General features: G+C 37.2%; 1 protein-coding gene across 1 annotated transcript in view; it reads left to right on the forward strand.

Annotated features, from left to right (window-relative positions):
- Window positions 1–570: 570 nt before the first annotated feature.
- pappa2.S (pappalysin 2 S homeolog) overlaps window positions 571–14,935 on the forward strand; it is a 75,701-nt gene continuing 61,336 nt past the window's right edge. Inside the window, exons 1-2 of the mRNA XM_041561498.1 lie at window positions 571–899; window positions 11,013–12,916. Coding sequence (XP_041417432.1) covers window positions 12,208–12,916 — 709 coding nt within the window. The 5' untranslated portion in view covers window positions 571–899; window positions 11,013–12,207. The remainder of the gene's footprint in view (window positions 900–11,012; window positions 12,917–14,935) is intronic.

A 14,935-nucleotide genomic window follows, 5' to 3' on the forward strand; every position in this document is an offset into this window, starting at 1 on the left:
TGTTCTCTTCTGACCAAAGTGCCATCACATGTGCATAGCAATTAGATTTAACTTAAAATATAAGTATATAAAAAATATAACCATAAACAATTAAATATAAATCTTAATATAAAAAAAGCATTTAGAAATATATTATATACACATATATATATATATATATATATATATATATATATATATATATATATATATATATATATATATATATATATACGTATGAGCAGAATTCTGATTATTATTGAATTATTAACATTCACTGAAATGGTCAATATGATTCTTTGCTCTGTTTGCATTTATCAATGATTTAGAGAGTTAAAATAAAACAGAGTTGAGGAGGGAAATGAAAAGGATAAAAGAGAGGTAAATAAATTACCTGTAGCAGCAATGCAAATAGACTAATACTAGCAAGTAGGAAACAGGTACAACTCTTAAAGACAGAATAAAGTAGGGATCTCTGTGGCCCTCCATCTGTTTCTGGCAAGTTCCAGCACCCCTAGCTGGCAGACCACAGGATAACTATTCCTGGGGCACAGAAAATACAGACCTTTGGAAGGAGAGTACGAGAAGAGGGGCATTGGTGGGCAGGATTATAATGTCAGATTTAAATTGCTAGATGAGGAAAACACTGAAATTGTTCTACATTGTTTTTTGTTGTTCACTTTGGGCTGCCAAAATTTGAAGTGAAGAGTGGTGAGCTAAGGAATGAAAAAGGGAGAGAGAAGGGGGTGGAGAAAAAGACAGGGGGAAAGAGAGAGCCTGAGAAGAGACTATAAACAGCCAGTGATCTGCATGTGGAGCGATACGACTTGTTATGAATGGTTTACTAGCTACAACAGAAGGAGCAGCACTGCCGGATTAAACACTGCCAGCATAGGTGATCTGAAAGCCTGCAACCCAAGGTAAGAACATGCTGCTGCTTTTATGAATGAGCTGATTTCCTCCCACATCTAGTTGCTTTACTGTCTGACTCTGTCTGTGAACTGGTGACCCTACATTCTTCCTCTCCTGTCTTCTGCTTCAGACTCACTTTCTCTTATTGCAAGCTTTTTTTTTGTTGTTTTGTTTTTTTTTGTACTACATGCTTATCTCCAAATATCTTTATTTCCCTCTTTAGTTTTCTCTTATACATTACGTTCTCTTCTTCATGTAAGAGTATTTAAAAAACAGGCATGCAGATCAGTGGTCCTAGTAGTGAGACTCTGTGTGGGTCCTCTTACACCCGGTGTAAACACTACCAGATATCAGGTAGAGAAAGGCATGAGAAATTTTGGCATGGATAAGCATAGATGACAAGGTAAGCAGGTCTCCCCATGCTGAATGGTATTAGATTTATTTATTAATTTGAATCCTTCTTACTTGGAAACTTTGTAAAAAATGGAAATGCAGCTGACAGTGCAGATAAAATGTGACTTTTTGTTGTTCATTGCTTACTCTGTGACTTGCCTTTGCAGGACAGGCAGGCGTGAAATTAGACACTAGAGATTTCAAAAGACTTTTCTTTCTATGTAAAAGGCAAGATATTAGGTACAATGTGCTTGTGCTTGTTCCTGTGAATATAAATTGGATCACCTGAATAGGGGTCTGCTCCAGAAAGGGGATTTCACAGAGAGAAGGGAGGAATTTAAATTTAAAAAAATTGCTTGGGTGGCTAAAGAGAAAGCCAAAGAGTGAATAGAATGAAAGAGAACAGAAAGAGGGGCACCAGAGGGGCCAGATGGGGAAAAGAACTGTTGTCTAGCAGTGGAGTGCGTGCAGACAATGCGCAGTGCCTCGTGGAAGGTAAGAGCTACAGGTAGGTCAGCAGACAGATGTAACGTGCATGAAACATGATGATGAAATTGATACAAACCCAACAAAATTAGATGCACTTACTGTTGAGTCATTTTTCAGATGAATAAAACTATTACGGGGGAATGTAATAAAAATCGCTAACGGAAAAACTATTCGCAATGCGAAAAGTTATGCCTTTGCGCGAACAAATTTTGCTTTGTGCGAATTTAATATAGCTTTTGCGAGCCCGGAAACTGTTTAGCGACCACTTCCGACAGTGAAAGACCGTTTGCGAATTTTATAGTTTGCGCCAATGCGCAGTCAATGTAATAAAATTCTTACTGAAAAAGTCGTTATGTTTGCTCCAAAAGATTACGACACCTTCAAGCACTTCTTATGAGTGCGCAATTAAAATTCGCAATGCGCAATTAAAATTCGCAATGCAATAACAGTTTAAGGAACAATATTACATTGCGAGATGTGGATTTTTAGTCTTATTGGTGCAAATTTTTTGCTCTTTGCGACTTTTATTACATTCCCCTGTTTGTGCTTATTCATGTGCAGCCTGTCTGCTTAGAGATCTCACAACTAATTGAGAAATGTTTTGTTTGATAACAGACGGGAAGATTTGCGTCAAGATTACAGGATATTTAAACTACAAAGACTTGGTTAACATGGCAGATAAGTAGGACAACTGGAAAGATGCTATAGAACAAGAGTGCCCATACTTTACCAATGCGAGGTCTACTTTAAGTGATGTTGTCCCATAATAATCTATATCCATAGAAGGATTGTTAGCGTTCTGTTCCATGGAAATTATTATTTAAATATTGATTTATGAGAAAATGTTTATTGCTATATTTAATAAACAACTATTTCTTATATAACCTTGATATAATAATTATCTGAATGACAAGCATGAAATAAGAGGTTGATATAGAAAAGATGTTTGTTGACAGTGTCTTGAGATTTACTGATCACCAGCTAAAGGTCTTCTGGTAGATCCCGATCTACCTTTTGGGCACCCCTGCTATAGGATATACTTCCATAGAAACAGTATATTAGATCAGAGCTTAAAGTTGGCCAGGGGAGGTGGTGGTGAAAATGAAGCTCCACTTTCAGAAGACAAACCACCTGGCTAGAGTGGAAGCTGCAGGAATTTTCTGAGTGGGGCTGACTGAAGCTAAGTGAGGGGAAACCAAAAGCTGAAAGGCAGTTGTGATGAGGAAAGGCAGAGCCATGCAAGTAAGTCATGAGTCACTCCATCTTATGGTAGTATATACTGTTATAGGATCTTTTATCTGGAAACTCATTATCCAGAAAGCTCTGAATTATGTGAAGGCCGTCTCCCATAGACTTTAATCAAATAATTACATTTTCATAAATGTAGCTCCTTTTTCTCTGTTACAATAAAAACATTACCTTGTACTTGATCCCAACTAAGATTTTATTCATCTGTATTGGAGGTTGAACAATCCTCTTGTGTATAATTAATGTTTAAATATTATTAAATATTTTTAGTTGATTTAAGATTTGGCAATCCAAATTACAGAAAGATCCCTTATGTGGAAACCCCCAGGCCCCAAGCATTCTGGATAATAGGTCCCACACCTATATATAATGTATTGTAAATGTTTGTATGTTCGTGCCATTGGAATACCTGATACAATTAGGTATAATCTACCTAAAGAAATGCTTACTACTTGAGGCAGTATCCATATCTTACTGTATATGACTAAACCTAATATTAAAAAAAAAGTTTGTTTCTTTATTATATTATATTGTTGGGTTGATATTTTGTTTATATTCATTTCACCTCAATAAAGTTTTGCTCTGTTATATGATTTAGTTGAGTGACATCAGCAAAGCATCGTGTCGGGGAGCTAGGAATTTAAACTGAGTTTCATCACAATTGCTTTATTTAATTTATCAGAGAAAGTCTTAAAATGAAATATATAAGAGGTATGCAGTACGTTTTCTGATTTATCTGTTGCTAAAAATGTTCCAGCACTGAGGCAACCCATGGAATATTTATAATATATGTATGCCTATTATCTCTCTAGGTGCCCTGGATGCATGACCAGAGCATTCCAAAATCACAGCCAGATGTGGTGAGCTGTACTGTTTGTAGGATATACAATTTTTGGGGGCCCCAATTTTTTTTAACTTGTAAGGGGGGCCCTGCCACCAATGTTTGTTTTTTTTTAAAAAAAAAAAATTTGGGGACCCAATTTTTTTTAACTTGTAAGGGGGGCCCTGGCACAAATGGTTTTTTTAAAAAAAAATTTTGGGGTCCCAATTTTTTTTAACTTGTAAGGGAGACCCTGGCACCAATGTTTTATTTATTTATTTATTTTTTTAAACTTATAAGGGGGCCCTGCCCATCAATAGCTTTTTAGAACTTGTGTGTGTGGGGGGGTTACTTTTTAGCGCTGATGTCTGTGTGGTCTTTGGGCGGGATGGAGTGGGGCTTGGGTGGAGTGTGGGCGGGGCCCAGGGGGCCCCGAAAATTTTGTTGTACAGGGCCCTGTGATTTCTAATGGCGGCCCTGCAATAGTTTATGGTACCTCTATGTTACACAGATTATTCCACACAGTGGAGTGCAATGCTCACCTAGTCACCTTGTAGAGTGCTACCCTTTCTGGAAAACCATACCAGGCTTCCTATATCTGTTATTTCTCTTTCCTATTAATAATATTGGCAACATTATTATTACTATCCGGGTTGGTAAAATATCAAGGGGAAACCCTATGTTCCTATACACCTGAATAGTGTGCCCCAAAATATTATGTATTTACACATTCAAATATATTAATTATTGAAGGTTTTGCAGAAACTGTAAATTGCCTGAAACAATGTAAATGCAAATCATTAATTCCGCTGGGTTCCAAATCTCACTGTACTTCTGGTTGACATTAGTTTTTTTCTGGTAATTTGTCCAATTTCTGAGTTTATACCAGAAACAAGTATTAAACAGTATAGACACGCCAAAATTCGGAAACTCTGCTGCATTATCACCATTAAAATGTATTCAGGATAATGTAGTCACTGATATTCTGAGACAGTTTAAACTTTCTTCTTTTCCTCTGTTTGTGTTTGTTACTAATGTTCTCTTCTCTTTTGCCTCTCTCTAAACTGAAAATTAAAAAATTGTTTGCGGGGCTCAATGATATTTGGGCACACATTTATCAATATTGGATTTCCCATTATGAAAGAGTTCAAGTTTTCCAATCTTAATTAATTGCAGTTTATCAAATGCAAGAATTGCAACAATTTAAATTAATTTAATTATTCAACCACCTGTCAAAACCTGTAAAAATTCTATGAAAATCCGAGGGGGGGGGGGTTGTTAGTGGAACCACACTGGAATGATTTAAAGTACAATTCAAGTAAAATTAAATTTTCAATTGCAAATTTATTTTTTCTTAAATGTGCTGGCAGCTGGGAAAAAAATGCTATTGCAGAAAAAAAAGCCTTGTTGCTATTTTTCTCTCAAACTCAATAACGGATAACTTGCCACCCCTATGTGAATAGAAATCAGGTACATTTAAATGGTGAAGATTTCCATTTAAGTGGAAATAACAGAAATTATATAAGTTTAATGTTAATAAAAGCCAGGGCGGCGGGGACGCCCGTCTCACCGCGCTGCTGGTCCTCTGGCGCCGGTTTCTTAGTGCGCATGCGCACGCGCACTTCCGGGTTTAAAGGCGCATGCGCGCTGACGTGGTGACGTCAGCGCGCAATGGCACCAAATTTGAAAGTATTAAAGGGGCATTTCCAATGTTTGTTATTGCCCGTGATAGAATTTGTTCCTGGTGCTGTTAGCTATTGCTATTCCGTTTGAATCTGATTCTGATTATCTGTTTTGACCCCTGCCTGCCTGTTTGACTATTCTGATCTCTGGAACCTGACCCTTGCCTGCCTTCGACAACTCTTCCTGCTAAATCCCTTGATTGACAACCCGGTTTGACCCTTGCCTGCCTGACGATTCTCGATATCTGCCTGCCTCGATCCTGCCTGTCTGACGATTCTCTTTGCCTGCTACATTTGTACTGTGACCTTCGGCCTTACTGACTTTTACAACAGTCGTGCCCCTTTGCTTGCCAGAACTCCTCGCTTTGCTCCTCTCGAAAAGTCCAGGTGGCATCTGAGTACGCTGAGGGCTCCTCCCGAAGCCAAAGGCGGTCACACTACTGGTGAAGCTGAGACCAGGGAGCTTGGCATTAGTTCTGGTTTAGGGTGCCGACCGTGACACCACTATCTCCTTGTAGGGGCCACAGCTGTCCATGCTAGTCCCTGGCTGACTTAAGCCCATTATAGCATACTAGTTAATATCAGCTTTCTCACTACCTAACGTCACTAACGCTTTCCAGGGAATAACTCAACTATCAGACAACTTGCTGCTCTCTTTCTTTCCCATGATACATCTCAATATTTCTACCTGCAACCTCTCCTTTTATCATTTCCCTTCTTCCACCCACTGGGGACTTTCCCTAGCAACAGCTACCCTCTAGCTCTTCTTGGTGGTTAACCTGAAAATACCTTTTGTACTTAAAGGGGTGGTTCACCTTCAAGTAAGTTTTTAGTATGTAAAAGAATGGCCAACTCTGAGCAACTTTTCCATTGGTTTTCATTATTTATTTTTTTATAGTTTTTCTTCTGACTCTTTCCTGCTTTCAAATGGGTGTTGCTGACCCCATCTAAAAGCAAATGCTCTGTAAGGCTACATACTTATTATTACTTCTACTTTTTATTGCTTATCTTTCTAGTAAGGTCCTCTCCTACTCATATTCCAGTCTCTTATTCAAATCAATACATGGTTGCTAGGGGAATTTGGAAATTGAAGAGCTGCTGAATACAAAGCTAAATAACACAAAAACCTTAAATAATAAAAAATGAAAACCAATAGCAAATTGTCTCAGAATATCCCTCTACATCATACTAAAATTTAACTCAAAGGTGAACAACCCTTTTAAACAACTAACAATTTTAACCCTACTACACATAGGATGCATTTTTGTTCACTCACATCTATTTATTGCATTAATATCAAGCAGATAAGCCTTTAGGACTTTAAACATTCTTTAATTTAGTCCATGTGTGGTCAGTTTAAAAGTCCCAGCATTCCTTCACCATATTAGCTGCCATGGAAGTTGAAGTTGAGCTATTTCTGACATCTTCATTTCAGACAGTCTACATGTAAAATATCAATAGATAACCTCTCAAGAGACATTGTTTGAACAATATCAAATTTATTCAGAACTACCGTAGCACTGCAAATTCATGAAGGAAGCTGAGAAAGTATTCAACAGAGTGCAATCCTAATGGTAAGGTAAATAGGTACAGTACCTAACAAGTGAATGGGATGAGAAAAGAGAGACACTTGGGCTAAAATGAAGATTCAGCACTGGCAGATTTTCCATTAAGGGGCTCAAATAATGGAATTGTCACTGCTGTAAAGCATGAAGTACTTGGTCTGGTTTAGCAGTTGGTTTTGAAATACAGAGTACTTGGAGTACAGAGAAGTGATATTTTTATATGCCAGCATTGGTGCCCTGTATGTCATTGTTTTATTTTTACCTGGAAAAAAGCCTTTACTTTCTGCAGTGTACCTGCATAAAGACAGGATTTCTTTGGACTCACTTTGAGAACTATTTCACCTTAATGCTCGAGAGTCACATGTGATGAGACAGAAGTCCCTTAGGCATACTGATTTCCCCAGCTCCATGAACCTCAAAGGGCACAGGCAACAAAACAAATCAAAATAAAGTAAATATTATATTATATTGGGAACATTATTACTTTTTGTATTGTTATTATTATGTATTATTATTTTCTTTCAAAAATATTTTTCTTTCAGAGACCTGTGCTGGTCTATTTGGAACTCCAGATCTGCAGGCCAGGTCCACAAGCTAGACCTGCCCACATTCTTACCCTCTTGGACCAGTTATTCAACATAAAAATGATAGGGTCTCTTGACCTTTCCCTGCACAGCTGTTCTGTTAATATGACAAATGCTAGAACTGAGCACTCAGGCAGGGTGCCCGCCACTCTGCCACGCATGTGCACATGCGCGAAATCGTGTGTTTTTCGCAGCACTGTGCACTATGTTTTTCAAATCTGACTCTTTTTTTTTTTAAAGAATAAGTTAGTACTTGAGAAAAAAAGATTTTTTTTAATTCTCAGCTGTTGAAAATTACTAGTGATGGGCAAAATCTGTCAAAAAAAATTCACAAAACAGGAAAAAAATAGCAAAATGTATTGAAGTCAATGGGCGTCAACATTTTTTACGCGCAACAAATTTTTACACAATTCTTTCTCACTCCAAATGCATTAAAGTCAATGGGCGTTTTTCTTGTGGCGACTTTTTTGTCCAAATACATTAAAGTCAATAGCTGTTTTTTCTTATGGCGACTTCTCTGCAACAATTTTGTCTTGGTGACTTTTTGGACATGGCAACATTTTCAGCGGCGAATTTTCACCACAGTTTCGCGAAAAAAATTGCTGATGGCAAAATGCAGAAATTAGCTGAAAATTCATGCCCTGGCGAAAAAATTCTGCCCATATTTATTTACAAATGGTTGTATTGCCCATGTTTTTTCCCTGAATGCTAAAATATTGCACTGTTGTGCCCATCTTTCATTTTCTTGTGAATTTGCATTGCGAACAAATTTTCTAAAATGGCTTGCAAATGAGATGGCTGTTTGCATGAGTGCGTCACTGTGTGAGACTGTTGTGTGCAAAAATAGCATTGATAGCAATTTGCAAAACTGTTTTGTGAATATTTTCTCAGCCAAAGTTGTGGCGTAAGTGTGTGCATAAATATTCATAATTCAGATTTTGCCATATTTAAAAAATCTATTATGGACATTCGCAGTGCAAAAAAAAAATTGCAATTCTGTTTGCACATTAAATACACCACTCTTATCTAGCTTTATAAATATGACCAAACTAATATATATTTAATCCTTATTGGAAACAAAACCAGCCTATTGGGTTTATTTAATGTTTACATGGTTTTCTAGTATACTTATGGTATGGAGACCCAAATTATGTAAAGATCCATTATCTGGAAAACCCCAAGTCCCAAACATTCTGGATAATAGGCCCTATACCTGTATTTCTCCCTTTCCCTACCATCTCTGCCCCAAGTATTATCTCCCATGCCCTGTACTCAGCATCATATATTGGCAAATGGCACAGATAAGAGAAATATCCACTTTTTACTAACCCAGTGATACAAATCCCCCTTACCACCTTATGAAAGTTTCAAAATATTTGGAACCAAATATTGAGAAAATTTTCCACCAATAATGAAACCACCAGAAGCAAAATTTCAAAACTGCATACTTTCTCTAGATCTTACTCTGGTATGGTAATGCCCTTGCTTTGCTCAGTCAGACATGCCATACTAATTATATTGCTTTTAAGGTCTATAAATAATCATCATCATCACCATTTGTCTTTCCCTGATATGCCCCACTGTCAAATAATTGGATCATAACAATGGGATAGAAGCCATCCGTAAAAGGACTGCATAAATGAGCCAATGCATTCCTCATTATGACTGGGTTTTTATAACTGGCCGATCAACATTTTGATAATTATCAGCCAGCTATATTGGTCGGACAGGTTGGAGGGCTCCATTCACAGGCATATAAACTGCTGACTCAGTCTGAACAGGCAAAATCTGCAGCTTATATCAGCCCATGTATGGCAACCTTAAGGTGTGAAAATTCTGTATTGACATTAAACTGCCTATGGATATAACTATGCTATGGCTGTATCATTTCTGGCTGAGAGGCGATAGCAGTAGACATATGGTGCAAATCCAAAATGATCATCTCTTTTTCTGTCTTATGAATTAACGCTCATTTACACCATACATCATTTGTCAACACTGAGCAAATGTGCACCTATAGCAACCAGCTAGAAGAAAGGTATAACAAAGAAATATTCCAATATGTGAGGAATCCCCAGTGAATTACATTTTTTTCCCTGAACCAGTGCTTTTGTTTGGACAAATGTATTGATTGTTTTTATTAAGTGCTGTTCTGCCATCTTTTTAGTGTTTCTCATGTTCCCCTTGCAGTCTCTAGGCTTGGACATGTGCAGTAAAGTAAGATTGGAAAAAAAAAATAATACATTTGCGGTTTGTTATTACAACCAAAGCCTTTGCACCATGAAGTGAGATAAAGGCTGAGATCAGGTCTGAACTGGGATTCAAAATAAGCCCTGGTATTAAAACAGCCTCCCACCAGTCCACATATATCTGTAGCATCTTACAGCAGCCCCTCTACATAGATTGCCAGCCCAGGGCTGATAGAAGAACCCTTATTCATTGCTTCAACCTTTCCTATTACAAAAACTGTATGATCACCCTAGTGTGCATGAGTATATTTGCCACTGAATGATGATGAGTCTATTTAGAATGCATTTGGGCAGGAACCATAGCAACTGTACTTCTGCCAATTGCTGTGGAAGAGATACTTTGCCTGCCAACAAAACGGGAAATCCTGTATCAGCTGAGAAGTCATCTCTCAAAAGGTTAGCAAATTATCACAAGACAAAAGTTCTGATGTACACTAACTTGTGTGACAGCAACATTGGCAAAAATCCTATAAGTAGTCTCATTCAACAAAAACTCATGGTGACTGAATCCTTCTATTCTGTGCAGAGCTGGAAGATGGATGAGGAAAAAGGTGACATGAAAAATATCCACACCTGTTTATGAGAAGGTAGTTTTCAGCCTATACCCACAAGGCTACACAGCATTTAATACCATCGTATTAAAGCAATTATTTTTTTATATACTGGTTAAGGTGGTCAAGCTGGTTAGGGTGGTCCAGCTGTGCTTTATGAGGCAAGAGACTTACATTCCCTAATACCAGAGCCAGCTTAGATCCTTGTAGCACAACTGATATGTTCTGCAGGCCAAGGTTGTACAACTATTGTCAATGCCTACCAAGGGAACCTGTGTGTGATCTGTTAATGGATTTGTTTCTTGTGTAGGGCTCCCAGCCATTGGGAGCTTTATCAGCAGCTGGAAAACCACACGTAAGACATTAATTGCTTGTATTAAAAAGCCTGTGTGGTGCTTGGAGTTTGAGTTGAGCAACATCTGGCAGATGATTGATCTGAAATCTCTTTTCACCATGACACAGCTTCATTTTAGTCCCATTTACTCCAATGTTTCTCGGTTTTCCTGACTACTATATTTTCTTTTTTATATTCTTTTGCAGATATTTGGAATATTTCAAGTACATTTCTTCCAACCTATGAACAATTGAAGCTGAAAGAATGGTCCAGCCTATAATACACCTTGTGCACTAAACAGGAAAGGAAAAAGCACACAAAATGGGGAATTAGGATTAATTCACTTCAGCCTAACAACCAACAAGCAGAAAATCCTGCTCATCATTTAATCAATTAATTGACTCAATTTCAGACCAAATAGGCCAACTGCTCTGGTCTGGGATTAAATCCACTTCTAGCTTGCGCTGTTCCAATAATCATCATACCTTTGCACCCAAACTTTATTTTATAACCTGCTTCAAACTAACATTTAAGAGTTGATTCATCACAACACCCTAGCCATCTACTGCTTCATTTATTTGCTTAATTTTTTCTGCTGTTTTTCAGTAGCACTAGTTTGGTGTTTTGCATCTGATCGGTCTTTTATTAGCTCTTATTCTTACATGGCAGTTACCATTTACAGCTATTAGCTTGCCATAGTTTTTCACTCAAAGCCATCTACTGTATATTCCTTGTTATACTGTCTCTGTCTCCCAGAGGGCTTGTCGTGTCCTATATATTTTAGTTTTCATGCAACTCTCTTGTTACTTCTTTAATAAATTTACATAAAACACTAGCCTTTGCGGACTATTACAAAACTATATTCAGAGAGAAAGCTTATGCAGAAATATTTCAATGGAAGAAGTATGGGAGTTGAAAACGTGTTAAGAATATGTTACACATGTGTTAGTTTAAATTTTGGCTGAGAACGCATGCTTGGAATCCATTGGGAGTTGTAACATCACACGCACAACTGCTAAGAATCTTTATCCTAAAGCTCCTGCAATACGCGGGGAAAACTGGCAGCGCTAATAATTCCCACCTTAGAGAAATGTGCAAATACTAAAGGTTTTTGAAAGTGATCATGTAAATAAAACATGGTGTTTTAGAAAGCAAAGTTTGCATTTGAGAGGGAGGCCAAAATGTAATTCCAATAGAATATGAAAAGAAAAACTTGACATCAATAATATATTTTTGTACGAAAATTAATAAAACAGAGTTGAATGAATGGAGAGAAAATTGTTTAAGAAATTAAAATGTTCTTGCTTTGCCAACAAATCTCTAGAAGCTTCATATCAATCCAACATTGTCTGAGATATCTGCCTGCTAATTAGAAGAGAAATCAGAGCAAGGAAATCCACAATGAAGCTCCTTCGGTTTTGTGTTTGGACTTTTTGTCTATTGTCCTGTTGGGCTAGACCTCACAGGGATGACCCTATCTATCGCCATAAACAGCAGTTGCGGTTAAGGGCAGAACATTTGCATCAGCTATCTCTTAAAGAACCCTGCAGGTTGGGTAGAAATACAAGGCCCCCATATGATCCTCAGTATAGGCATTTTAAAGCGTATCCTGCTAAGCAGCATCATTACAAACCGGAAAAGGAAGAATTAGGATGCCACCAACATGGATCAAACAAATATCATTTAGAAAATGGACAAATAAAAAATGAAAACGTTTCAGAAAACACAAGTTCATCACAGAAAATAATGCAAGATTGCAGACTCAGCAACCAGATAGTTTTAAATGGAAAGGTGTCTGAAATGAGCAATAAAAGTTACTCCCAGAGACAAAAATATGAGAGGACTACAAGTCAAACTGCTCAAACAACAGCAAAGAAAAGATATCCACGCCATGCAGGAATAAATGTGTCTCAAGGGATCAAGTCTGATGACTCCATGCCTATAGACCTGCCTCAAGAACAGTCCATTCATGGCTCCATGTATTTTCCTGGTGTCCACAGCCAGCTTGTATTACGTCCAGATGTAGAGCTACAAATACCTCGTGAAAAATTCACAGTAGAGCTGTGGGTGATGCCTGAAGGAGGGCAAAATGACCCAGCAGTTATTGCAAGTAAGAGCCAAAATTATCTATGTTGTGTGTTCTTTTCTGTTTATTGGCACAGTTGACATCCATCTGGTACTCATAAATTGATTTAACTTAGCATTGTCTTCCAACCTTCTATTTGCATCAGCAAGAAAAGAAAAATGCTATGGCAAAGAAAAGTATGACCATGGTAAAGGTATGGGACCTGTTATCCAGAAAGCTTAGGACCTGGGATATTCTGGATAATGGATCTTTCTGTAATTTGGATCTTCATACCTCAAGTCTACTAGAAAATCATGTAAACATTAAATAAACCCAATAGCCTGGTTTTGCTGCCAATAAAGATTAATTATGTCTTAGTTTGAATCAAGTACAGGGTACTGTTTTATTATTACAGAGAAAAAGGTAATAATTTTTGAAAATTTGGATTATTTTATTATAATGGAGACTTCTGTAATTCAGATCATTCTGGGCAACGGGTTTCCGGATAACAGATGCCATACCTGTACTTAGATCCTTATTTTAGTGCACAATTTGGCATAGGAACAGGTGCGTTTCTTAAATGTATCAGACTTTTTGTTTTTTTCTGCAAAACATGCTAGCTTTGATGGATGAGCCAATTCATTTGGAACATTCACTTCACCTTCCACTTTCATTACAGTGGAAAAAATTGCCACTAATATTTATTAATTAGACCTGTGAATGAAGTCCTCCTTGTATCTTAGAATAGGAGGAGGTTGTGCCATTAAAGGGCAGTATACCCTCTTGTCCACATATAATCCCCCTGCATAATGAACAAAGGGGAAAGGGAGTGTATGGCACATTGAAAAGCTAATAACAAAGACCAAACATGAAGAAATGTCCCTTTTCCCTGTTTAGGTCAAGAAATAACAAAAACATAGAAATGTTGATTAAATGATTAATTTTCAACATAAACCCTGTTTATTAAACGAATGGTGCACAAGGGGTGTATACTGCCCATTTAACTACATATAATCAGATATAAGCAAGCAGGCTCAAGTTATCCCAGTGAAAAAGCCAATACCAATTTGCTTTTATCTGTCTACTATTGGCAAAATACATTGTATCAATTTACTAATTGTTTTGGCTCATGCCTGATTGTATAAGAAGTATTACTTAACTGAAACTATGAATAAACCTTTCTATAAATGTTTGAAAAATGTTAGCAAGATGCAGATAAAAGTATTTTCTATTCATTTGTTACTCATTACTGAGTAGAAGTGAATGTGTGCAATACTAGTGATGGGCGAATATATTCGCCATGCGCCAATTCACGGCCAATTTGCGCGATTCGCCACCAGCAAATAAATTCACGAAATGGCCACGAAAATTTGCTGCTGAAAATTAAAAAAAGCGGACGCCGGCGTCAAAAACAAGACGCAAATTCGCCCATCACTACGCAATACACTAGAATTTATTTTAGGTCATTTATAAAAAAAAGTGGGAATAAAGTCACTCTAGTCAATCTGTGCCTGGGGGATACAATGTGTATGTATGAGACTGCGTTGTAAAACCCATAACTCATCACTGTCCAACCAGAGACCCCACAATGAGTTCATTTATGAAAAAAAGTGCAGTTTATATTGCTAGTCGCGTTGCCTCAATGATATAAAAACAAGGAAAATCATTTCTACTTGATATTCTCTAAAACATATAGAAGTATGGGCTCCGTTATCCGGAAACCCGTTAACCAGAAAGTTCCAAATTACAGAAAGTTACTCTCCTATTTCTTTATTATAATAAATTGATCCAAATTTTTTTAAATGATTTCCTTTTTCTCTGTAGTAATAAAACAGTACCTTGTACTTGATCCAAACTAAGATATAATTAACACGAATTGGAGGAAAAAACATGCTATTGGGTTTATTTAATGTTTACATGATTTTCTAGAAGATCCAAATTACAGAAAGGTCCATTATCTGGAAAACCTCAGGTCCCGAGCATTCTGGATAACAGGTCCCATACCTGTACTTAAAACACAATTTAAGATGTTATACTTTGCTTTTTTGTTTTATGAACATTCAT

The sequence above is a fragment of the Xenopus laevis genome, chromosome 4S (genome assembly GCF_017654675.1).
Source record: "Xenopus laevis strain J_2021 chromosome 4S, Xenopus_laevis_v10.1, whole genome shotgun sequence".
NCBI classification, from domain to species: Eukaryota; Metazoa; Chordata; class Amphibia; order Anura; family Pipidae; genus Xenopus; species Xenopus laevis.